This window comes from Octopus sinensis, linkage group LG1 (assembly GCF_006345805.1).
Source record: "Octopus sinensis linkage group LG1, ASM634580v1, whole genome shotgun sequence".
In the NCBI taxonomy this organism is placed as follows: Eukaryota; Metazoa; Mollusca; class Cephalopoda; order Octopoda; family Octopodidae; genus Octopus; species Octopus sinensis.
In genome coordinates this window covers 89,307,943-89,335,567 of record NC_042997.1, presented here as the reverse complement: position 1 = coordinate 89,335,567, position 27,625 = coordinate 89,307,943, and the positions used below count along the sequence as shown (strand labels likewise).

General features: G+C 34.5%; 1 protein-coding gene and 1 non-coding gene across 6 annotated transcripts in view; both read right to left on the bottom strand.

Annotated features, from left to right (window-relative positions):
• LOC115217443 (DNA repair protein RAD50) overlaps positions 1–25,919 on the bottom strand; it is an 80,623-nt gene extending 54,704 nt beyond the window's left edge. The window contains exons 1-13 of one of the 5 annotated variants that reach the window (XR_004999061.1): positions 25,346–25,919; positions 22,585–22,731; positions 21,736–21,822; positions 17,960–18,061; positions 17,001–17,102; positions 15,498–15,571; positions 14,065–14,170; positions 10,234–10,302; positions 8,641–8,730; positions 6,722–6,782; positions 5,808–5,885; positions 3,732–3,808; positions 1,782–1,883 (exon numbers count right to left, since the gene is read on the bottom strand). Coding sequence is in view for 4 of the 5 variants with exons in the window: in XM_029787147.2 (XP_029643007.1) it covers positions 1,782–1,883; positions 3,732–3,808; positions 5,808–5,885; positions 6,722–6,782; positions 8,641–8,730; positions 10,234–10,302; positions 14,065–14,170; positions 15,498–15,571; positions 17,001–17,102; positions 17,960–18,061; positions 21,736–21,822; positions 22,585–22,713 (1,077 nt within the window). In the remaining variant the exon portion in view is untranslated. Of the gene's footprint in view, positions 1–1,781; positions 1,884–3,731; positions 3,809–5,807; positions 5,886–6,721; positions 6,783–8,640; positions 8,731–10,233; positions 10,303–14,064; positions 14,171–15,497; positions 15,572–17,000; positions 17,103–17,959; positions 18,062–21,735; positions 21,823–22,584; positions 22,732–24,944; positions 24,962–25,019; positions 25,144–25,345 lie in introns of those variants that run through there. The other 4 variants (XM_029787147.2, XM_036502688.1, XM_036502689.1 and 1 more) reach the window with 4 other exon arrangements.
• Positions 25,920–26,927: 1,008 nt separating this feature from the next.
• Trnaq-cug lies at positions 26,928–26,999 on the bottom strand. Its single transcript has one exon. It is a non-coding gene; the product is annotated as a tRNA-Gln (tRNA).
• Between the last annotated feature and the right edge of the window lie 626 nt (positions 27,000–27,625).

Below are 27,625 nucleotides of genomic sequence, written 5' to 3'. Positions count from 1 at the left end.
CCAGGACAAATAATACAAAGCTCTTTGATGCTCTAATGATTCACTTCTATCTTCACTTCTATAATAATAACCATTTCAACTTTTGTCCCCAGCGCTAAACCAGTACTTACTTTTTCAACCCCAAAAGGATGAAAGGCAAAGTCAACCTTGGTGGAATTTGAGTCAGAACATAAAGATGTGCAAAATGTCACTAAGCATTTTGCCCAATGTCCTAACAATTCTGCCAGCTCACCACCTTCTATAAAGCAAAAATAATGACAAACATTTTAAGGCCATTTTTCCTATTAAATTATCAGTTTGCCTTATGGAAGCAAAACAGTCTTATTTGACTTATCATGGTTTCCTCTTTTAAAAGAACATTTTGCAGCTGAATGCCTTTCCAGTGACATTGCAACTCATTTCTACAACTGAGTGAAATGGAGCAACATGAAATAAAGTGTCTTGCTCAAGAATACAACACACAACCCGGTCCCAGAATCAAACTCACTACCTCATGATTGTGAGCCCAATGCTCTAACCACTAAGCCATGATATGATATACAGGATACTATATTGTTTGATTATGTCTTTTAGAGGACATAGTGAATCTAGGACTATATTATCTAATATGTCCTCTCTTTATCCCTTCAGTATTTTGATTACTCTGTCAAATGTAATACCTATTTATTCATAATGTACCAACAATATTTGTAATGTTAATTTTTTACATGCAGACTTGATATTTTGTCAGTAGGTGTTTAAATACTGATGATTTACAATTATGAATTTTCAATAGAATTGGGAATGTATTAATATTGTATTGTCTGACCATATTAGTGTCTCAAAGATCTCCATCGTGTTTGTTATCAAAATACTCTTCCTTGTCAGAACTTCAGAAACATCTATACCTGATTCATCCAAAGACAAGTAACTTATTTTCATTTTCACCTTCTATATTTTGTAATTCTTCGAGTGCAAATCCTTCAAATTGGAATTGCTACTTGCTGAAGCCATACATTTATTACAAAAGTCAATTTCCATTTTAAACATTGAAAAAAATCTGTAAGCAGTTGAAAAATTCACAGTATATATAATTGTATTTAGGCAGAAATGGCTTTATCGCACATTACCTCAAAGCTACAAGATTTTTATGACATGACTGTTTACTTCAGTGGTTAGAGCTTTGGGCTCACAACCATGAGGTAGTGAGTTTGATTCCCAGACTGGGCTGAGTGTTGTGTTCTTGAGCAAGACACTTTATTTTATGTTGCTCCAGTTCATTCAGCTTTAGAAATGAGTTGCAATGTCACTGGTGCCAAGCTGTATTGGCTTTTGCCTTTCCTTTGCATAACATTGGTGGCGTGGAGAGGGGACGCTGGTATGCATGGGTAACTGCTTGTTTTCCATAAACAACCTTGCCTAGACTTGTGCCTTGGAGGGGAACTTTCTATGTGCAACCCCCTGCTCATTTATGACTGAAAGGGATCTTTACCCTTTATATCATATCTGAAAAAAAATTGTCACAAGTAGAACACCTTTGACCATATCTGTTCTATCAAGACTGGCTGGGGGTTGAACAATAGCTACATATAAAGCACATACAAACCAAAAGGAAGCTGCTACATGGTCATTCAACTTGCTATTTATAACAGCCAAATTCCCATCAAATCACTCACCACAGACGAAAGAAGCTACCTATTTTAATGACTCATAAGACATGAGCAGCTAATGCAAGCACTATAAGAACTTGGGTGGGACATTGCATGAAGAAGAATACTGATAATGTCTGCCTTGAAACTTACTGTAGCTTCTTGGTCCAGTTTGCCAATCTCTACCAACAAAATGGATTTTTCTTGTTCATAACCTTCATTCTCATTTGCAAGTTTGTCGAGTTTCTTATTAAACTGAAAAATATAAACATTTTTTAAAACTTAATTATTATTCCTAATAGCATTAACAAAGTGAAAAAAGTGTAAGGACTCAACACAATTCACATGGTGCTTACCTTTCCTCTGTAGTGCTCACCACTATTATGATTTCATATACTGACACAAGATTAGAAATTTGTAAAAGTGGGAAAGGACTAAAGTCCATGCTTGGAACTAATTTATTTGGCCCAGGAGGGATGAAAGACAAACGTAGCCAGGGCAAGATTTGAATTCATAACATAAAAGAAGGGACCCTTCTCTACTCTTTATCTCCTGGCATAAAGTTGCACACTCCATTCCCAGTCTGGGGTTCATAGTTTTGCAACCTCACTAGTGCTGGTGGCACAAAAAAAAGCACCTGGTACATGCGGTAAAGTAGAGGGTGTTAGGAAGTGCATCCAGCTGTAGAAATCATACCAAAGCAGACATTGAAGCATGATGCAGTCTTTGGGCCCATCAGACCCTGTCAAACTGGCCAACTAATGCCAGTATGCAATATAGACATAAACCCTTTAGCATTTAAATAGGTCACATCCAGTCAAAATATTCTACCTGTTTTATGTTCAAACTGACCAGATCTGGCCTTTCACACCAACCTTACAATGTTAATAAACAAGCATTTTGACAGAATAATGTAAATGTCAAAGGGTTAAACAATGGGTTAAACTGTAAACCAACAAATCTTTCATCATCACTAGAGAGTTGCTACTCTATGAAACCTTTTTAGAATGAGATGGATTTAAGAATCTCAGCAGTACATAATTGCCACTGAGAAGATATGAAGCACTTGTTTCTCACCTGGTTGTCTGGGACACAATTACTTGATTGTCAATGCTTTCAAAATATCACTATTTCAACTTATTTGGGACTCATTAGCTTTAGTAAAGTCATTATATACACTTCCATCAGACTATATGAATAAATATTCAGTGTCCTCTATGTAATACTTAAGAGGTGGCAATTTGGGAAAATGTCTTCTACTCTAACCTCAGGTTGATCAACACAATGCAAGTGGAATTTGGTAGTCACAAACAGCAAAACTCATTGTGTGTGTATGTGTGTGATTGTGATTATAGTTTGTTTCCCAACTCTGTGATTTTTGGTTTAGTCCCACTGCATGACACCTTGGGCAAGTGTCTTCTACCATAGTCTTGTGAATGGATTTGGCAGACGGAAGATGAAAGATGTGTGTGTATGCTTGTTTCTCTTTGTCTTTACATGATGTGTATGTGTTTTTATGTCTACACATCTAAAAACCAGTGTTGATTATGTGTCCCTTTATGTATTGTAACTTTGGGGTCAATATGAGTGACTAAACACTTGAATGAGTATGATTGCAGTCCAATCAATAAAAGAATAATTAGATACTTATACACTATGCAGAAAATGAATTAGTTATATATATCAGTAAACATATGCAGAGAGAATGTTTGTTTGACAAACAATTTCTTAACAATCTTAATGTAACCAAAAACACCTGCTTTCTGACCAAATTGTATAGTCTATGTTATATAATAAGATGGTGAGCTGGCAGAATTGTTAGTATACCAAACAAAATGCTTAGCAGTATTTCAGCCATCTTTACATTCTGAATTCAAATTCCACCGATGTTGATTTTGCCTTTCATCCTTTTGAGGGTAATAAAGTAAGTACCAGTTGAGCACTGGGGTTGATGCAATCAACCAGCCACATCCCACAAAATTTCAACCTTGTGCCTATAGAAGAAAGGATTCTATAGTGTGATGCACCACCCTTCTTGGTTCCAAGTTTAAATCCTGCCACAGAAATAATGAATACTAGCTGAGAAGCAATAGCAATGATTACCTCTGAAAGAGAGTCTTCTTTTTCTTGCAAGTTGTCTTCAAATTTATTTATCATTGTCTGCAACTCAGCAGTGCTTCCTGTAAGAACAGAAACAAATTTATTATGTTAAGGGCTGAAGATTGATTTCTCATACTTAATAGAAAACAAGTGGTTAACAAAACTTACATGTGCATCTGATTGTTTACCTAATTAAAGTAAATAATTATAATTACTATTAATTTATGTATTTAACAACTATTTCATATCTTATCATCATCATCATCGTCGTTTAACGTCCGTTCTCCATGCTAGTATGGGTTGGACGGTTCGACCGGGGTTCTGGGAAGCCAGAAGGCTGCACCAGGCTCCAGTCTAATCTGGCAATGTTTCTACAGCTGGATGCCCTTCCTAACGCCAAATATCTATTTGTTTTTAAATGAGTGAGAAATAGACTGTTAAAGTAAGTTAACAGAAGATGAGGCTCCACATCTACAATGCATCAGCTCTCTATGGATCTTTTCCTTTTGATGGACGGAATTCAACACAATTTCTAGTTAACTAAACAATTTGAAACTTCGTATACTGGTAGAATGTGTGAAAAGAAAACATTATTTTCACTTGGCTTTTTTGATAAATTTGTAATTTGTAAGTTTAACGTAGTTTAATTCTTCGAATTTTAACCAATCGTATGCTCTCTTTTGAGCTCAAATCATTTGCTGCGTTATCGATATTGATAAACAAACGAGGAGGCATGTGCTAGAAATAACAGCCATATCTCTTAAATATCAAAAGGAAAAGATCCCACACGCATACAAACACTTGCATATACAAGCGCGCCTGCATATAGAAGTAAATATACATACACACGCACACATAGACAAGTATACATATACTTACACAAAGATACATGCTTATACGCATATACGCACGCCGCATACACACACACGTACACTTGCACACACACACACACTCCAGAGCTGACACAGAATCACCAGTGATGGAGAGCACTGGTGGACCTGGTTAGCTCTAAGCATGATGATGTCTCTGGAACCACTAACCTTCATCATGCAAGAGCATGAAACAGCAACTGGACATCATTGCTCCTGTTACTCATTCAATCAAGAAAACTAAGTAAAGTATGTTTGTCAGCTGTGTAAGATGAGTTATAGTAAGATGAGCATATTTCATAGTTATATCGGTAACTACTCATTTTACAAGAAGCAAGCTTATAGTGAATGAATAAGGAATCCTCAACATGGCTGCCCTAACTACTAGAAATAGTAATCAAAGCTCCTTAAAACTCTACTGTCACAATAAGATCCATGCATTGCATTAAAATCTAATTAGAGTCACAATAAGAGGTGTTGGACTTATGAGAAAATCAAACACCATTGCCACAAATTCAGATATTAACCTTTTAGCATTCACATTACTCTGTCAAACATAATGCTTATTTAATCCCATTGTTTTGAATTAATCATGTATTATCTCATAAAATTGAGACTTCTATGATGTAACTGTTTATTTTTAGAATGATATTGTAGGGTTGATGTGAGAGGCCAGATCTGGCCACTTTCAACATGAAAGTGGTGGAATATTTGGGTTGGATATGGCTGGTTTAAATGCTAAAGGCTTAATAACATTTATGCTACATACATTACTATTAGAAATAAGATCTATTTATTTCATTGATATTGCATGAAGATTTTAAAGAAGTGTTGAGAACTCATTGTTAATGTATGTTCCTTCATATTAGAAGAGACACCTCAAAACATCACAAAATGCACCTATGGCTTTCAAAATTGTATCTGTAGCTATCACACACAGTTTCTGTAATTGGATAAACATTACAACATGTATAACAACTAAACCAAGTCAAGCCAATGAAGAAGCTTCCATATGATCTTCCACCCTACTAGAAGTCATATAAGGAATATCCCTCAAATGACACCACACCATCTTTAACAGAAAGAACACATTGGACAATATAGTTCTAGATACACAATGCCCGAAATTATGATAAAATAGTAATGACTGGAACAGCCATGAATACAAGGTTGCTTGATTCGAACTGACCTCGAGATATTATGAACTTACCTTCAAATTCAGTTTCAATATTTTTTCTTAATTCCTCAACAGATATCTGTAACTGCTTTCTTTCAGTTCGGACAACCTCTAAAAATGGAACCAGAAATAAAAATCAAGTCTTTTTTTCCCCTTTTTCCTGCATCTTGAACAACTTGGAATATTATTTTACAAAAATACTAAAAACAATAAACTTTTATGTAACTGTGTAACTTACTAGAATTAGCAGCCAAATCTCTCTCAAATCACATCCACCCCAGAAAAAGAGGGATACATTTAACAATGCAGTCCCAAACTTTATGAATCTCAGTAGGATTTGAATTCAGAATGCATAGGGCAAGGACAATTACGCAGTATTTGTCTGATGCTCAAATAACCATCATTTTCCAGGCTTGAATGGGCCAGACGAAATTTGTGGTGGCAGATTTTCTATAGCCAGATGTCCTTCCTGTTGCCAAACAACATATTTCCTATGGCCAGATATGTTTTTCAAAAAAGACTGGAACCAAACATTATTGTATGATGGTGATGCTGACTTACATGTGAGCATCATAACAAGCACACACACATACAAATAACAGGCTTTGATCAGTTTCTGTCAGCCTCAATAAATTCTGCTTGACCCATGCAAGCATGAGAGAAGGTGGACATTAAAACAATGATAATGATAATAAAGTAAAAATAATATGTAAAAGAAAAAATTATAGATAAGTATAAATTACAGCCGTCATCTTAAATGGGGGAAAGAAGGTGTAATAAAAAAAAGCATTTTGAAAGTAAATTTTTAACTTATAAGCTAATCTCCAAGTATACTTGGACAATGGTAGCTTGACAACACTGATGAATTTACCAAATCAGATGAGTAATAATTGCATATGAAATATGAGAACATAAAACTAAATTCTCAAATATATCTGAAAACCTACCAATGTCATTCTTTAGTTTGTACATTTCTTCAGAGCGTACATTGATGCTATGGATTTTCTCCTGAAAATATTATACAAATTTTATAAGTAACCTATAGAGAGGATCAATATCACATAGATAAATCACTTATGTGATAAAACTGAAATCTATCTCGTGTAACTTTCTCAAGCAATCTAATACATATTCATCATTGTCATCTCGATATCTACTTTTCCATGCTTGCACAGGTCAGGTGGATTTTTATTTTTGTTACCAACCCTCACCTGTTTCCAAGTAAGGTAATATTTCCACATGATCAGACATGTTTTCACAGAAAATTGGAAATGAAGGACAGAGCAAGTAGAGAGTAATACATATGCATGAACACACACATTTATGCATGCATATATATATATATATATATTATATATATATATATATATATATATATATACACATACATACATACAAAGGTATTCTTTCAGTTTTCATCTACCAAATCCACTCACAGCCTGGCTGGAGCCATAGCAGAAGACACTCGTCCAAGGTATCACGCAGTTAGACTGAACCCAAAACCACATGCTTAGACAGTAAGCTTCTTACCACACAGCCACATCTGCACTGATAATTAGGATGAAAAATCTAAAAGATATAGAATTAAATGTGCTGCCCAAATACAGTGGAACCTTGTTTACAAATTTAATTCATTCCTGACGGTTGTTCACCATCTAAAATATTGGTAAACCAAAACTATTTTTCCCATAGGAAACTCAAGAGAAATCATAGCAAATTCAAGCAATGATGTGCATTGAGAGAAAGCTAGACAGTAACTCACACTCTCCCACTGATATTCCCAGTGCATTGTCAACTGTTGTTGCTGGCTTGTATGTTTGTTACTCAAGACACCATTCATCACCCAAGACATTTTTATGTTTGAAAAATTGTTCATAAGCTGATTTGTTTATGATGAGAGGTGTTCACAAACCAAGGTTCCACTGTCATACATAGTGAATCCTACAGCTGGAATTCAACGAGGCAAATGCATATGACCATTAACTTCCATTGTCAAAAGTTCAAAAATACATGGATATATTTTTATGGTTTATTATATTTACATGTTACAATGTGAAAAATTCAACACAAAATATCAGGGTCAAAATTAAAGGGTGATAAGTTATACTCACATAAAAAAGGTAATAGGATAAAATATATTGCAGGTTTTTAAGTTCAAAAACTGAAGATTGTATTATACTTAAGATGACTTTGTGCTTGAGAAACTATGGTAGTTTAAGAAGGAAGGACAGAGTCAAAAACTTTTTTTGAAGATCATCCAAAACAGTAAAAAGAGAGAAAGAAAGCCCACCTCATGGGTCGTTCTTAGACTAAAAACCTGGTCCTAATGCTTGCAGAGAGTGAACATAGTTATAGGTATCCAAGGGCATGGTACAGGAGTTAAATCAGACAATGGTTTAACCCTTTAGCATTAAAACTGGCCATATCTGGCCCAAATATTCTACCATGTTTTATGTTCAAACTGACCAGATCCAACCTATCACAACTACTCTACAATGTCATTCTAAAAATATACAATTGCGCTATCAAAATCTCAAAGCTACAAGATAATAAATGATTAATTCAAAACAAAGTGAATAAATAAGCATTAAATTTGACGGAGTAAGCTGAATGCTAAAGGGCTAAGTATATCACCAAAATCAGATATGATCCATCCAATGCGCTTCTCTACAGTTTCTATCAACCAAAATTTACTCACATGGCTTGAGTCAATCCCAAGAAATGGTAAAGGCACTTGCTTAAAATATCATACAATAGGATTGAACTGAAAAACCACTTAATTGCAAAACAAATTTCTTCGCCTGAAACTTCTAATCAGAAAATGTAAAATAATTAAAATAAATAAATAAATAAATAAAACACTTACTTTAATTGGTTCTAGCTCTTCCATCATTTTCTTCACCGAATCCTTGGAAGCTGCATACTTACTTTCCAGTTCTGATTTGTTATTTTCTAACTAAAAACAAAAAAATAAAAACATAAAAAGGTAATCAATTAATAAATTTAACTAAACATAAGAATATTTTCAGGCAATTCTTTAGCTTTTGGAAACTACCATCATCCCTATTGCATACAGAACTCCACTTGTGTACAACATATTACACTTAGTGCACTGTTTGCTATACTTTGTACCTTATTGTGGTTGTTGTGGGAAGATTGGGGACCCAGGTAGGACTAGTAAAGCTGTAGAAACCAAACCAAAACAGAGTATGAAACCAGGAGCAGCCCCTGGTCTTGCTAGTTCCTTTCAAGCTGTCCAACCCATGCCAACATAGAAAACAAGACGTTAAATGTTGATAATGATGATACCCTTGTATTCAGAAATTTTAACATTTTCAGTTACTGACCTGAGGCCATAAGATGAATCCACCTTTTGAATTTAGCTGATCATAAACTACTTATTTTAGTTTGGTGCATATCAAACTATTTTTGCCAAATCAATTTTGACACAATATCAGTTTTTCATAAACATAAATACTGATACAAACAAAAGGTCACACACACCTATGAGATGTTATTCCAAATATAACAAAGAATACAACCCATGCCAGCATGGAAAAGCAGATGTACAAACAATATAAATAGCAGCAGTGATGGTAATGATGATAATGCTGAAACTTGTACAAGGAACAACAAAAATATTTGCAAATACAGAAGTTGCTAAAAGTTGATTAAATCAAATATAAGTATAATCATCATCACAATTTAGCATTCACTTTCCATGCTTGCATGGGTGGACAGTTTGACAGAATCCAGTGAGTTGTGAGGCCACTTTAGGCTCCAATGTCAGCTTCGGCATGGTTTCTACAACAGGATGTCCTTCTTAATATCAACCACTCCACAGTGTACTGGGTGCTTTTTTTTGTGCCAACCAGCATTAGTAAAGTTGCCAAGTAACTTGCAAGATAGAAAACAAGGAGAGGAATGAATGTAATTTATTTCAGTCAGCCAAAACCAAACTGGCTGAAACTTTTCAACAAATACTGCTACATTTTTTCTTCAGTTAGCTATTTTGATTCAAAATAAGATACAGCTTTGTTTGTAGACACTCGACATTTCAGTCATATTGTTTCAGCTAACTAAATTAAATAATTTACACTATAAAACCACTTTTGATACATTTTTGCCACTACTTACCATCAATGGACATGCAAAAACACACAATATACACACAAATAAACAAACACATTTAGATGTACAAACAAGAGTACTCATATATACATTGAAGTTTATTTAATTGTTCAAAGCTGATGATTTACAGTATTTCTCACTATGTACAATCATTCTGATAACAAAAAGATTATTCCTTTTATCACCTGAAAAATTTCACATAACAAGAAACTCCAACAAGCAAATGATCAACTTTGAATGAAGAAATGAAATATATTCCTTTAAGCAAAAGATACAACACCTACTAAAAGCATAATAATAATAAACAAAGAAGAAGTTTTAAACTTACTTGTGTGACTTTTTCTTTGTGTTCTTTCAGATACTTTAGATCCGTTTTCTTTTCTTTTATGGAACCATCCTGAGAGAATTAAACACGAGATTTATCACAATTTATTTTATAAATCAGCAAAAGCAGGGGTTCAAAATGTGATCAGCAGCAAGATAATTGAAACAGCAATACAGATCATCATCTCTTATTCTTGACTCAATGCAATAGCAAATGTTTTCAGGCTATTTTTACCTTTTAAAGCAGCCTAACAGGCACTAATGGATGTTTTCTAATCATACTCGTCATGGTTCTCTTTTTAAAACAGTGTTTTATAACCAGATGTCTTTCCTGTTAGCAACTCTCTTTACAATGCATTGTATATAGTACAGATTATTCTTTGCAATTATCAGTGATGGACTGTCAAAGGCTCACATGTTTACAATTAAAATAGTCAGGCAGTAGCTGTTCTTAACTGTTGTACAGAGTAGATTAACTAATCATTTATAATTAGTGCAGTCCATATATATATTAGCCATAAGATATTGCTACCAAATAATAGAGACTTGAAAGGATTAACTCACTGCCAATAGGATTTAAGAGAAAATAATGTTTGGATGATTAATCACTGGCTCAGTGCGTTTCTTTGGAGAAAATGGCTAGAAAGTGTCTATCTTAGTGCATTTCATTCAAAAAGCATCAGTTTGACTCCTATTCTAAACAGGTTAGATGCCCAGTGTGTCTTTATGATTAGTGTTAATTTTAATTGTATATATGGGCATATGGCCCAGCGGTTTGGGTGCTGCACTCATGATTGCGAAATTGTGGGTTCAATAATTCCAAACAGGGTGATTGCATTGTGTTCTTGAATAAAGTGCAAAACATTTCATCTCACATTGCTCTTAATACCTTTAGTCAATTAGGCCTCAAAATCACTGTAAATACTAATCTGTCAAAAGCACATTTTTTAGATGTTTCCCTAGATCTAAACTCCTGCTCTTATAAACCATATCATAAGCCAAACAAGAAACTCTCCCACATACACCCTACTATAGTGTTTAAAAACCTGATAGCTAACATTAGTAATAGGATATCTAATCACTCTTCTTCTAAAGAAATAGTTAATAAGGCAGCCTCCTACTATAACAATACCTTAGCTAACAGCAGCTTCAAAGATAACACATATTACAACCCTCCAAGTAAAAATATGAATCATAAAAATAGACCTAGAAAAATAATATGGTTCATTCCCCGTTTTCCTTTAACGTTAAAACTAATGTAGACAAGAAATTCCTGTCTTTTATATAAGCATTTCCCAGTAAACCATAAATACAAGAAGATTTTTAACGACACACAAATTATGCTGCCCCAATATGAAGAACATTATTACTTGTAAGCATCACCAAGAGCCCACTCTCAATTGTAACTGTCAAGAACTTGAAGCTTGCTCTATTGACCAGGCATGTATGATAAACTCTGACATATATGAGGTAGAAGTCACAGCAACACTTCAAAATTCAACCTAACTGAAAATAAAAATTATACTGGGTTATGCAATGGTGTTTTCAAAAGACATTATGCAAACCACCTATCTTTTCAGTACATCAATAAACGTAAAGCCCTCTAAGTTGGCTAGCTACATATCAAATTTCAACACAATATCCAGATAGTATTTAACCTGAAAACGATGCAAATGCTTTGTGTGTAATGACCCAATTACAAGCATTAATTTTGACCATCCTCTTCCTTTTTCTATCGAATGCCTCCCCTCTTCTTTTTATTCCTTCCTCTCTTCCCCTTAGTTCTTCTTTTCTCAATCATCACTTCTCTCCCTCTTCCTCTCTATCTCTCTTCTTATTGCCTCTATTCACTCCCTTCCCCATACCTATACCATTTCTTTCAGAAATGACTGACGAAAGTAGCATTAATTTTCTAGGTGATTCAATTTTTCTCAACCAATCAATGGGCCAAATCAATAACAATACCTATCATTACTGAAAACAACTGTAAGTCAAATTTACTACTATAAAGGAAAATATGTAATGACAGTTGTTAATGCCTTGTCCTGTATATTAATCTGGGTAAAAGCCAGTATAACTGGAACACAACCATGGATCTACAATATAGAATGGTATTGAACTATAACTTCAGTCCCTGTCATAAAAATACACGGAGTTCTTTACTAATTTAAACAATATTGATAGCCTGGTGTAGTAACAGAGAACTTATAACGTATTTGTTCCAGTTGGTAATCCCTCATTAATAACTTTATATATATAGTTTTTATATATATATAGTTTATATTTATATATATATATATATATATATATATTTATATATGGATATAAATTAGATTTATAAATATTTTTTAAAAATTTACCTTGTTTTTATCTACTTGTAAGATGCAGGATAAATTTTGATTAATTTGTATTGTGAATCATTATATGTATATATGTGAGTTTATTTCATTTAATTGGTGGTATTTTATTTCTTAGTTTCCTTCAAAAATAAATTCCAATATTTTGTTGTTTTACCTTTACTTTACACCTATATTATGTCCATTAATTTCAACTGATAGATAATCCACAATTTGCACAATTTTTTATATTAAAATTTTGTTGTATACTCAATCAACTATTATCTAATAACTCATTTTCCATGCTGATGCTTGAAGACAATTTAAATACCTATTGTCATCATCATCGTTTAATGTCTGTTTTCCATGCTGGCATGGGTTGAACAGTTTGACTGAGATCTGGAGAGCCAGCGGCTGCACAGGGCTCCAATCTGATCTGGCAATGTTTCTACAGCTGGATGCCCTTCCTAATATCAACTACTCCAAAAGTGTAGTGGGTGCTTTTTACATGCCACTGGTACAGGAGCCAGTCAGATGGGCCTGGCATCGATCCTGTTTGGATGGTGCTTTCTATGTGCCACCGACATAAGAGCCAGTCAGCAGGTACTGGCATTAGCCATGATCAGTGGGTGTTTTTTATGTTCCACCGACATGGGAACCAGTCAGGCAGACCTGGCATCGACCACGTTTAGATGGTGTTTTTTACATTCCACTGGCACGGGAGCCAGTGTGGGAGTACTGGCATTGGCCATGTTCGGTTGGTGCTTTTTATGTGCCATTGGCACAGGAGCCAAAAATTACATTGTGTTGATAAATATAAAAAATTAGAGTTACAGTTCAATATTTAAGAGATGAGGAATTATGTACATTATTTACATTTGACGGATATTTGTCCTCATCATGTTGTTAACACGTTTCGGCTGATATACCCTCCAGCCTTCATCAGGTGTCTTGGGGAAATTTCGAACTGGGGTTCTTGTTCCTTAGGTATTTTTCGATGTTATTATTATTATTATTATTCAGGTCACTGCTTGGAATCAAACTCAGAATCTTGGGGTGAAGAGCACGGGCCACTAATTTGAGATTCCGAGTTCGATTCCAAGCAGTGACCTGAATAATAATAATGATGATAATAATAACATCGAAAAATACTTTAGGAATGAGAACCCAGGTTCGAAATTTCCCCAAGACACCTGATGAAGGCTGGAGGGTATATCAGCCAAAATGTTGTGTTAACAACAAACAAGAAGAGGACAAAATATCTGCCAAATGTAAGTAATGTCAAAATTATAATTGTTTATGAAACTTGTCTTAATTCTTGATTATTTTAGAATTTAATTGAAATATGTAAGAGGTGCATTTTGGTTAGAAATACAGTAACGAAAGAGTTAATGTCATATACTAGTCTTCCTCACAAGTCCTAATGAGACTTTCAGAATTTTGAAGGTAGTTTATTTTGATTAATAAAGCTGATAGTTAACAATAAAAATCATTCTTACTTGTACTTGTTTATATTTACGAATTGATTCTAAGGCTTTGACATAGCGAGTTGAAGCAAATATAGCATCAAATTTCTCTTTTAAAACTTTTCCTTCACTCAGTGGCCTATAAAAGGGTAAAAAGAATGCACAAAAGATGTACTAAACTTGCATTTTGAAAATATAATTCTGTTTTACATTCATTTTTCCATGTTAGACATAATAGGATGTTGTGTGAAAATACAAAGAAATAATTGAGTATGATCTTTTAGAGCATATGTTTTACAATTGGATGGTCACTCTGCTGAGAATTACTCATATGTGAAGTAGCATTGTAACTTATTTGGGATATATATCTTACAGCTCATGCTCTGAATAAGAAAGTTCTTGTTTGTGTTCAATTATCTAATATCTTAACTTCAATGCCAAATAAAATGTACCCAGATTATATCAATAAAGATAATGTATGCATGTCTTTAACTTCATAGCTTTTTAACAAAGAATTGAGCTTCTTTGGAAGTTTATGTCAGTACATAACCAGCAAGTTCTGATTCATGACAATAAGTTCAGGAAAAGAAATGTTCCAAACCACAACCAATTTACTACCACCAGCCTTTTTAACACAATCTCTTTTAATATCCATACAATACCAGACACTTCTTACACTTCATATAACCTGCTTTTGTACAGAGGAAGAAATTTTAGCTATAAAACTATAGATTTATATGGTAGGCATCTTAAATGGTCTCTTGTATCTACTGTTGCAAAAGCACATACTCAATGTATCCTACTCTTTGCATTTAATTTTGAGCTTCAAAAAAGAAGACAACATCTCTAATAATCATATTTACAAGAACAAGAAACATGTACGCACTTTTTCATTTTCCACCACATACACTGAACAGGACAGGTCTCATGACTTAATGTTTGCTTGCCTATGAGATTTTATATGAGTCTTGACATACATTACACAGATACGAGTGAGCAAGACTCCACCATTAGAACACAAGAATGTTCTAAACCACAATCCTCTCTATTTTAGCTTATCTGCTTTCTCAATGAAATGATCTAGTTGCATGGAGGAATTCATAAGATACTCTTAAAAGCAAAAGAGAACCTTATCTATGGAAAACACTGCTGTCTCTCCATTTGATACTAAAAGGTTCTGATATACTGAGAGCAGTGTAATATCAGAGCTTTTGTTGTTTACAAAATAAACCTTGGTAAAATAGAATGAGAAAAATACAGGTATTTCAAAACAAAATCTAAATGAACAAAGAAAGGGAAGAAATTTAATTGATATTAAATCCTTAGAAAGCTAGGACTCCCAAGCAAGCAAAATGGCACAAGATAGTAATAACTAAGATATGCAACTGTAAATTTACTAGCACAGAAAACAATAAATTTTAAGGTGGTAGTAGTTTAATGATGATAATGTGTTTAATTATACGTACCAGTTAGCCTCTTCTTGGTGACAGAAAATGACATTTTCTAATACTGCTTTTGAGACACCCAAAGAAATAATCATCTAAAGAGAAAGAAATTAAACAAAAACATGATAAGCTGAAATGTGAGGCAACTAGTGATATTCTGCATTAACAAGTCATACATAGTTCAAACAATTAAATATGCTTTATACCATAAAGAAGATAAGTTCAACATTTCAAATGCATCCTTCTTCAGAAAGAGAGGAAAATAATATGTCACTAGGCTATAAAACTGCAGACAAATAAGATGAAAGATGTGGAAAAGTGAGGTCAAGGGGTAATTGTGAAGAGAGGGAAGGACAAACGGACAGATAGATATGTAAGATATAAATATGAACAACAGAAGCAGTATTGATACCAAAAGCAATCTTTATATTCTACTAAACATGAATGTATGATTAAGGCACTAAATACTGCGATATTTCCCTTGAGAGAGATCCTTTTAGCATGGTTCTAAAAGCACAGGTATATATCATAGCAGATGAGAACCATCTGGTATGGGTGTTGAAACTGCCATATCATGTGACTTCAGCATACTGCACTTCCTCAATGGTAGGTATCCAGCCCTGCATACCATCCAAATCTCACTGCCAATGACATATAGAATAATAGTGGCTTTTCAGTCACTGAGTTGCAAACAGCCATAAGATTATTGAAAAATAAATATTAGCAATGAAAGCAGTAGTATGAAAAAGCAATCTTTATATCATACCAAATGTGGATATAGTAGCAGAAGGAACTAAAATAAGTAGAAGATAGAATTGGCTGACTAAGAGAAATAGAAGTTATTGAAACAGTAATAGAAAAAGCAAAGAGAGTATATAGCTCAACAATATACCTATGTTTGTTGTCCCTGCTTAGCCCAAGATCAGCATTGATTGAGTAGCCTATGATCCAAAGCATTTCAACAATGACCATTCAATCTAATTTTTTTTTCTCAGGAATAGTGCACCCAGGAAACATTATCCAGTATGTCCTTCCTTATTTCAAGGTAGTAGGATATAATATTACAGAGATTTTGCAGATATTTCTTTCAGTTATTAGGCCTTAAGCAAGGCTACATTATTTTATTTGTCTCAAACAGGCTGAATCAGAAATTTTTGCTGAGTATTTTTGCTGAGTATTTTTACTAGAATGGTAAAAATATTTACAAAATTAACTTTAAAAAACCCTCAAAAAGCAGGATAAAGGAGGATTGCGGTTTCAATTCCTGGACTGAGCAACATACTGTCCTCTTGAGTAAAACACTTCATTTCACGTTGCTCCAGTCCACTCAGCTGGTAAAAGTGAGTAATCCTGCAACAGACCAGCATCCCATCCAAGTGGGGAATATATAAGCTATAGAAACTGGGAAACCAGTCCTATGAGTCTAGAGTCTATATGAATCAGGAAGGATCTTTATCATTATCCTCAAAAAGCAAGTAATTTACATTGATTTAAATTTCCAAAAAATAACGAGTGATTTTGTACTTCTCTATTTATTTCAGCACATTTCTGAGTGAGGCTCTTGTCTCCATCAGTTGATCTTCTTGTTATAACACCATCTAAAGTTCGCGTTTCAACTTTTTTAGCCTGTGAAAAGAAAGGACAGCATTTGAAATTAGGTGGGACTTGTCTTCAACCCAAATAAAAGAGGAAAAATTCCATCACTAGATGGAGAATCAATAAGACACAAAATTCAGTCATAAATTTGTGAGGAAGCAACTTTCATAAAATTTTACTATGTATGTTTGCATTCATTCATGCATGCATACATGTATGCATATAATGTGTGTGTGTTTGAGCATATGTACGCAAGTATGAATATGTGTGTGTATATATACATATATGTAGATATATATATATCATCCAATCATCAGTCCTCTACATAACTTTATCATAGTTCGATACCAAATACTACATATTAATTTTATATGAATGTTTACAGACATAAGTTACGTGAGAATTTAGGTTTTGTATTTTTTATTATTATTAATTTTATTTGAATTAAATTATGGCTTGCACAGTAAGGCCCGGCGAATCTATTTACACATACGCATACTTATCTGTTAAAATTAAAATATAGTATTTGGCATCGAACTATGATAAAGTTATTTAAAGGCCTGATGATTGGGGTTACATTTTAAATGTTCCTGTAAAACACTGCGTGCTTAAGGAACCGTAAAAGAACCTCAAGAAACATGTGTAGCAGAGAAATGAGTAGTAAGTAATTAAATTAAAATTCTTTTATATGGTGTGATGATGAGGACTACTATCTCTAAATAACACACACACATATATATATATATATATATATGTATATATATATATATATATACTTCAAGAAAACTAATATTTCTGAAGAACTCATCCCTATTTTCCTAGTTGTGCAAAAAATGTCGAGCTGATAGATTGGTGAAGTTATCTTAAATATGATAAACAACTCACACCTTTTGTGTTCCTGTCATTGCTCGTGATACAATAACATCTTTCTGAATAATGTCTTTGAAATGTAACTTGACTTGTGCTTTAACTTCTTTCTCATGGGCAATCTGGAAGGAAAAAAACGTCAAACAACAAGTATTAAATAACTGATAGTTATCTGAGAAGCTATTTGTTTCGAGTGATACCTCAGAAGTATCATCACTTTCATTTAATATCAACTTTTCCATGCTTATATGGGTCGGATGGAATTTGTTGAGGTGGATTTTTTACAGCTGGATGTCGTTCCTGTAGCCAACCTTCATTTGTTTCCAAGTAAGGTAATATTTCCCCATGATTAGATATGTTTTCTCAGAAGACTAGAAATGAAGGACACTGCTTGCCTGATGGTAACATTCATTTACAACTATTACATGACGTCAAGGCAAGAAGACTAGTACACACAAATACATGTGTGGGTGTGAACTTTCGGTTTGTTTAAATATGTTTGTGACATGTTTCAACAGCTAAAGGTAAAATCATTGCAGTTACATTGGAGAAAGAAATTCTCTTTTATGGTGAAAAAGATGTAAAAACACCATATCTGCCTAGTGCTGCCACCTGGCAGATTCTCAGACTTTGAGGTTTCAAGCTTTTTAGCCATTATCAATGGCAACTACCTAAAAGAAGCAACTCTGGATAGATCTAATGAAGCCGTGGCTTTAATTAAAATACAGTCAACAACATCGATAGATTTGTGCCAATAGACCGTCAAGGTCATGACAATGACAGTAATATCAGTGCTAAGCCATGTTTAGGCATAAACAAACTTTAGGTTAAATTATATATGTTTGTGATATATTTCAACTGCTAAAGGCAATATATATACATACATATCATCATCATTTAATGTCCGCTTTCCATGCAGGTATGGGTTGGATGGTTTGACTTGGAAACTGGTAAGCCAGGGGTCTGCACCAGGTTCCACTCTGATTTGGCAATGTTTCTACAGCTGGATGCCCTTCCTAACACCAACCTCTCCAAGAGTGTAGTGGGTGCTTTTTACGTGCCACTGACCTGACACTGACATTGACCATGACATGATCTCACTTGGCTTGACAGGCCAACACAAACATGGTATATCACTAAGGGTCTTGATCACCTGTTACTGCCTCCATGAGGCCCAAAGCTTGAATGGTGCTTTTTATATGCCAGTCAGACAGCTCTGGCATCAGCTACAACTATGATTTCACTCAGTTTAACGGGTCTTCACAAACACAGCATATCACTCAATGATTAAAAGGTGCTTTTAACAGATCCGTTACGCAACACTGGCATCAGCCATGACTAGTCTCATCTGGCTTGACATCACTGCCTCCATGAGGCCCAGTGCACTAACAGTGCTTTTTATGTGCTACCAGCATGGGTGCCAGTCAGATGGCACTGGCATCAGCCACGACTATGATTCACTTGATTTGACAGGTCTTTACAAGCACAGCATATCGCCCAACGACTGAAGGGTGCTTTTAATGGGCCAGTTACGCAACACTGGCATCAACCACAGCTACGATCTCACTTGGCTTGCCGGGTCTTCTCAAGTATAGCATATCTCCAAAGGTCTCAATCGCTTGTCATTGCCTCTGTGAGGCCCAACATTCGAAGATCATGCTTCACCACCTCATCCCATGTCTTTCTGCGTCTACCTCTTCCACAGGTTCCCTCCACCGGTAGAGTGTGACACTTCGCACAACTGTCCTCATCCATACTCATCACATGACCATACCAGCGCAGTCATCTCTCTTGCACACCACATCTGATGCTTCTTAGGTCCAACTTTTCACTCAAGCCGCTTACATTCTGTTGTGCATGCACACTGACATTACACATCTAGCAGAGCATGCTAGCTTCATCTCTTACAAGCCTACACATGTCCTCAGCAGTCACAGTCCATGTTTCACTGCCATGTAGCATGCCTAGCTATCATACAGTCTGCCTTTCACTCTGAGCGAGAGGCCCTTTGTTACCTGCAGAGGTAGGAGCTCTCAGAACTTTGCCTAGCCTATTCTTATTCTAGCAGCTGTGCTCTCAGAGCATCCACCTCTGCTACTGACTTGGTCACCTAGGTAACGGACGCTATCAACTACTTTTAGTTTTCCCCACTGGCATGTAATGGAATGTATTTTCTGTACATTTTTGGTGTTTATTGTACCTGTGCACCTTCCAACACACACAAAAATATATTCCGTTAACCTTCCTCTGATATTACTGCACCTCTTATGTGTCTATAGCTTACACCGGGTACATCTTATGGAGTTTTATCTACATCTTTTCTACAGATTGAGCAGGGCCATCTACCTGAAGGGATTCGTGATTTGCCTGCCTTTCTACTTACTAAGACTTTGATTTTTGTTAGGTTAACTCTAAGGCCCTTCAATTCTAGACCTGGCTTCAACTCTTGAAGCTTTTCCTCTAGTATTGGTAGTGATTCGGCTATAAGAGCAAGGTCATCAGCATAGAGGAGTTCCCAGGAGCAGCCTGTCTTAAATTCCTCTGTTATCGCCTGGAGGACTATGATGAACAAGAAGGAGCTGAGGACTGATCCTTGGTCAACCCCTACTTGCACCTCGAATTCTTCACTATACTTGTTGCCAACCATCACCTTACTGACAGTGTCCTTGTACATGGCTCGTACAGCTCTCACCAACCACTTGTCTATCCTTAGTTTCCACATTGACCACCAGATAGGGGATCGGGGGACCCTGTCAACAAAAGCCAAAAAGAGAGGTTTATCTTTGGCTATGTATTTCTCCTGCAGCTTTCTTACCAGAAACAAAGCATCAGTAGTGCTTCTCCTTGGCACAAACCCAAACTGCATCTCATCTAAACTAACTCTCTCCCTAATTAGCTAGGCTATGACCCTCTCTGCAACTTTCATCACATAGAATTTGTTTTGGGGTTTGAAAATGCACCTAAATCTCAAAAGATGTAGTCGTTTTTGAATTTTGTAATAGATTTATTCAAAATCCACTCACAAAGCTTTGGTCAACCTGGGGCTTTAGTTGAAGACACTTTCCCAAGCTATCACACAGTGGGACTGAACCCAAGACCATATGATTGGGAAACCAATTTCTTATCACACAACTACACCTGAAGATATTATATCAAGGATGAGAAGAAAATAAGAACTAGATGGTTACTGAGTCAATGTCTTATAAGGGATGAATAAAATGGTTGAAGTGTTAAGGCAGTGAATCACCAATTCAACACTAAAAATTTGTAGCAGTTCATTCCTTCCTAGGAATTGAACTTTACCTTTTTGATTTACATCATTTTTACAATTATCAATAAAAAACTACTTGCAACTAACCAGGTCTTCAATAACTTATGACTAATCAATCATTTTCCTTCTTACCTGCTTTATTTTGATGCTGAAATTATGGAAAAAATTAGCTTTTTTAAGCTGCTAAAACACAACACAAAACAACTGAAGTGAATTTTTAACCTGTTGTCTAAATCTTAAAACATTAGCTTATCAGGCTTTAATAGGATTTGAACTCAGAACATAAAGCAAGATTAAATGCCCCAAAGCATTTTGTGCTAATGATTCTGCCAGCTTGCCACCTTTTTTTGAATATAACAATCACACCATGAAAACCTTGAGGCTGCAAGATGATGCATGATTAATTTTAAAAAATGTGAATAAATAAGTACTACATCTGACAGAGTAATCTGAATGCAAAAGGGTTAAAGTGTAGGAAAGGGTTTGTTTCATCCCTGATGTGTAAAGTATTAACCATTTACTTACCTTTGGATCATGGACAAAAGCACCATTTGTTTTAGATCCAGGTGGTAAGTCACCTGTTGTAATATATTTCAAAGATTCTATAATAGTCTGTAAAATAAAACATAAATTAGATGTTACTTTCAAATAATAAATAACCTACCAAATTAAGTTTGATATTATATAAATAAAATGATATCAATCTAAACTTTATATTTTATGAAAGAATCAAGAAACTTTAAATTTTTAAGCATGAGAGAAAGAGCGACATTATGCATTTTTAAACAGCATCAACTAAATAATTAGGCTTCAATATTTCAGATAAGAGGAATTAGATGTAGTATGCAAGAGAGAAGACTGTGCTAGTTTGGTCATGTGAAGCAGATGGATGCCAATAGCTCCATAAAGATGTGCTGTTCACTGAAAGTGAATGGAAATCATGGAAAAGAGAGACCCAGGAAGACATGGAACAAAGTACAGAAGGACCTCAGAAAAATTAACTTTACAAATGAAATGACAAAGGACCAAGATACCTGTTGCTTTGTTGTACTCAAGAAGACCTCTTCTCCACAACAGAAGTGTTAAGGCCACATCCCCTGATGAAGAGGATTGGCCAGCAATGTGCTTGTACCAAATATAAAGCACTCATGCCAGTGCCACATTAAAAGCATCCAACACACACTGTAAAGTGATTGGCAGTAGGAAGGGCATTGCCATAGAAACCAAGTCAAATCAGACTGGAACCTAGAGCAGCTCTCTAGTTGGCCAGCTCTAGTCAAACTGTCCAACCCATGCCAGCATGGAAAACAGACATTAAAGGATGATCATGATTTTATAGAAACGAAATACATAGACAATTCCAAAAATACTCACTGTTTTACCAGTTCCATTCTGTCCTAATATCAAAGTCAAAGGGCAGAAGAAAGATATGACTTGTTTATCACTATCTTCAGGGCCAAAACTACGTATCCCTTGGATACTCATCTTTTTTATTGTCGACATATTTATTTAGTGCTGGTTCTGAAAATAAATCAGATACATTACAATAGCGATAAAGATTAAAGAAAGTAATGTAAAATATAAATATGTTTAAAAATGATTCTGATCCTTATAATTAATAATAATGCTTACTACAACATATTAGTATTTTAATTGTAAATCTTGCACACTCATTAAAGAGTGCTAAGACTCATAAGATCAGTTTCCCAGTTTCCATGACATATAAATGATGAAGATCACAGTATTCTCCTGAAAGGGATGCCAGTTCATTGCATTAAGGCTAGCATTTTGAAGGGAAGAGACAAGTCAATTACAATGATCCTGGTACTTGACTGGTACTTTATTTTATTAACCCCAAAAGGATGAAAGGCAAAATTGACATTAATAGGATATGAACTCAGAACTTGAAGTGTTGGAAGAAATGTAAAGCATTTTGTTTGGTAAGCTAACAATTCTGCCAGTTTACAGCATTATAAAATGAAAATATCACCAGCATAATATGCCATGCCATCACTTTCATAGTCACTCTCTATTTGTCATTCAGCAGCTTCTTCCTTCAACACTGTCATTAGTAAGGCAATGCACAAAAAGTTTAATGATTTTGTAAATAACTCAATATCTTCATTCAGAAAAATTAGCTTAATTAAAAAAAAATACATCATACTATATCTTCGAAAAATATAACAAACAATATCAAGTGTTAAGGTTTATTTTATTTCCACCTGATGTTGTGTCTTACACCACTCAGAAGTCCCTCCAAAGTCTACCTTTTCATCACATAATCCAGATTTAAATTCTTTATATGCTGCTCATACTTTTTATAGCACATTTGACTTATCTTGATGGCTCACCATAAAAATCCATAATCAGGATTATTGATAGTCTGATTACTTCTGATACTTCCAATAGCCTTCCAGATGGGTGAATGCTCATGTCTCCAAAATTCTAATTGTCATATAGATTTTTATGAGCCTCATCAATGGTTGCCTAATGGGCATTCCATAACTGTGAGGAAACAAGCAAGGAATTCTCCACAAGCACAGTGAAGGAAGATGGTTGGATATGGCAACAAATGCAAAACATACAGGTACTACTGAAATAATCCAATAGACCATCTAGCCCTTCGACATTAAGTGTAATCACTCACCATCAGACAATCCATCCCAATGGTCATAGATAGACCTAAACAGTCCATCAAATATTCTATAAAAATGTTCCACTCAATCATCACTCCTGTATGCAGTGGTCAGTTCTAAGTTTTGCACTTTTCTCTATGTATTTTGGATTAGATGATAGAAACAAGATGACAAATGTGGTCACATAAATATAGAAATAGCAGTGATTATAGCATATTCACGAGTAATTTTGCTGACAGAAAGGTGTACATGCGTTAGAGATAACCCAAAGCGAACTGGGATGATGTATATTGAAATCCAGTCTTCATCACCTACCATACACACATGTAAAAACTCACCATCTTAAAAACACACATACAATGCAAATGGAAATAATAGAACATGAGCAAAATTCGGTTAATATAGGGCGAATTTTTTTTTTCATATTCGTTCATAGGAAGTTGTTTTACACCTATTACACACATTTTTTTTTTGATTTTCTGATAATCGTAACGCCCTATATTAACCCAAAATTCACCATTGGAATCTGAGACATGTCCAAAGAGAAGTGCATGAGGGATACACGATAACATCACAAACTGTTGAAAGAACTTTGACAACCCCCACCTCCAAAAAATAATCAATTTATTTATTTAAATAATCTAATCAATTCAAAATAGAATTCAAACGAAAATGAAATGAAAAATCAGACTTCACAAAAAACGTTCCACTTTTAATATGTCTGTATTGCAACAAGATTTTTTTCTACATGTAACCCAACTGAACTTTACAAGGAGGAACTATTTGCTATAACAAGAAATGTGGTACATGTGAATCCCAAAACCTTGTTCTCGGTGATGTTTTAGTGCTAATTAATAAAAATGGTTGTCATTACATTCGTTATCAGGAAATTCTAATGTAATAAAAAAAAAAACTCATGTTGAGTGCTGGATGAAAGTGAAAGCAAATTAGTTACGTACACAGTTAATTTTCTAGTCATTTAATTTAAACAATTAGTCTGTGATCAATAATCAAATACAAGGAACAACGAATTGCTGACATTTTCGTCCAACTAAAGACTTGATTTAATTTAAAAACCATTTTTACAAAAAGTATTACTTTTTATATTCGTACATATCACTGTAGTCGAGGAAAATCTAATGTAGTGCTAAAACTAATTAATGGGTCTCCTACTTTGATTGTATGATGACCAAAGATCGCTGGCAACTGTAAAATATGCCATTGTAGTACATTTAACAGTGTTCATGATGAATTAATCAATGACACTCCGAAAAAAAATTCCTATAAACTTCAATACTGTGCATGAAGCCCAACGAAAAGCGCGCCACTTTTGGATTATTTAATTATAAGAGGAAAACCACTTGTGGGAGTTTTTTTAACAATTAAGAATAGACACAATTAAGAATATTTTCTAACCAATTACTTTTCGAAAGAGCATTATCTTTTATATTCCATATATATCACTGTAGTCGAGGGAAAATACGATCTCATAAACTTACCAATAAAATGCCCGTTCCTATAGAATATCGGAATGAAATGTCAACAACATTCAAAGTCCGAAGTCAAAAGTTAGGTATATTTCTTTTTACTTAGTTTTAACTTACTGAATGAAAGATGAAACGATCATGACGCTCATCAGAGTATTTGCGTAGTTAAAATAATGTTGGCGATATATCAAACCACTAATTAAATAAATTTTAGAATACTTAGACACGTGAATACACAAACAGAAAATATTAGCTGGTCCTTTTCTAAGGGGAAACAACTCTTGTATGCTTCTCAATACCACAAAAATAACATGGAAGTAGCAATTAGGTTGCGAGGCGATAGTGTCTTTTTAATTAAGGGCATTATACAATATTGGTCAGTGCCATATTAAGACATGGGCACACCGGACAGTTGCCCATGGGGCCTTGCAGGTCTGAGTTTCGAATTCTGGTCTATATATGTTGTTACATACTGTCAATAAATAACTTCTATAAGGCCCTGCTGTTAAGACAGCCCCTATATTGGTGTTGATAAATTACTCTTGAGGTATATTATAGACAGCTGTTCTTCAATAAAGCCATATAACATGCTTATTTTAATTCATATATAAAATAACTTCAATTCAGTCACTGGAGTTAGCAATGTTAACCGGTTACTACGGAGGTAGGACAGTGGAAACTTTTGCCAAATGTCTGTAAGACAGCGATGAAGATGATAGCGACTGCATTACCGTATGCTCTGACTTCAAATGTCACCGAGTTTCATGAAATAGTTAGCCACATATTTTAACTGAAATTAAGTATAGCCTTTTGCTACAAGACTAAGCCACCAGTATGGTGTCTTCTCCCGCTTCTTATCTTTTCTGTCTCTGACAAAGAAACAAGTTTCAAAACTTGTCTTTACTCTTCCGGTGCAACCACTTTTAAAAAATTTCCTATCGTTATTTTTGGTGGTACTTTTGAAGAAAGTTTAAACAGCACAGCTCTATTAATTTTCTTTTTCTATCTCATACATTTGTAAAGAAAGATTATTAAAGCAATGAGATATTATGAGATATTTCAGATATTATGATATAGACATCAAGATATTTGATAGTACTTTTAAATTGGGTAGGAGACTACATTATCCAATGTGTACTTCCTTTTAAAGATTGTAGGTTGTTGATTATAGATAGATTTGGCTGCTATCTTTAGCTTTCAAAAGACGGCAGAGAAACTCCTCGTTGGCCCGCGGCAATATCTACAATACATGATGATATCAGGCAACAAATATAGAATTTTTTTAATATGGTGCAAAAAACGCAATTAAGTCAATAGTTTTACTGCTTTTTTAATAATCAATTTATTAATAAGGAAGCTACAGGTTGACCACAGAACAAGAATATATATTGTAACCTAAGTGTGGACAACAAGAAAGAGGAATAATAATGATCTTTAATAGCCGGATTGTGTCTCAAGAAATCTAAGCATTTAATCAAATCAAGATAGATCGAAATAAACAGTAAAACTTAATTGTCTCTGACAATACCAATTACAAATAATAAAAACCAAATATCTTAAATGAGATATGGAAAAAAATGAAGGAGCAATTATTAGGTTCTACCGAGATTTGAACTCGGATCGCTGGATTCAGAGTCCAGAGTGCTAACCATTACACCATAGAACCTTCCCCAGTACCCACCATGCAAATATTACTTTATAAACTAAATCAAGAAAGATTTTTTTGTTTTGGTTTTTAAATATATTTGCCATTGTATTCTAAGACGTTTTTTAAACAAACATCATCTCGTCGAAGTTTTTAGGACACTGTGACAACATTTTTCTTTGGTAATTGTCAACTCAAAATGAGTGTGTTTTAATTGCCTATCGCATAGAGGACTTAGCGGTTTCGTATATTCCTTCTGTTCCTTTTTATCTTATGTGTATCGATTGATAGATAATATTTACTCAATTATGATGGTATTTTTACTAAATATTTCTATATATGCCAAAATCCCAACGTTGTTGAGTTTACCTTTCGTTTCACGGAGGTTCGTAAAACAGTTATCAGTGGTATATTTGATTAGATTCTATAAGCGATATCTATTTCCTTGCAAATTATTTGTGTCTTTTGAAATATAAAACAAAGTATAGAGCTACATCTAAGTTTTCTGTTAAATTCTTTCGGAGTCGACTTTGGCCCGTTGTTTCTATTGACTGTGTACCTCACCGTGAAATCTATAGTTATCCAATGTAACAAATCATTCATTAATACATATTACGGTAGAAGAATTATTAGTATAATTCAGCTCG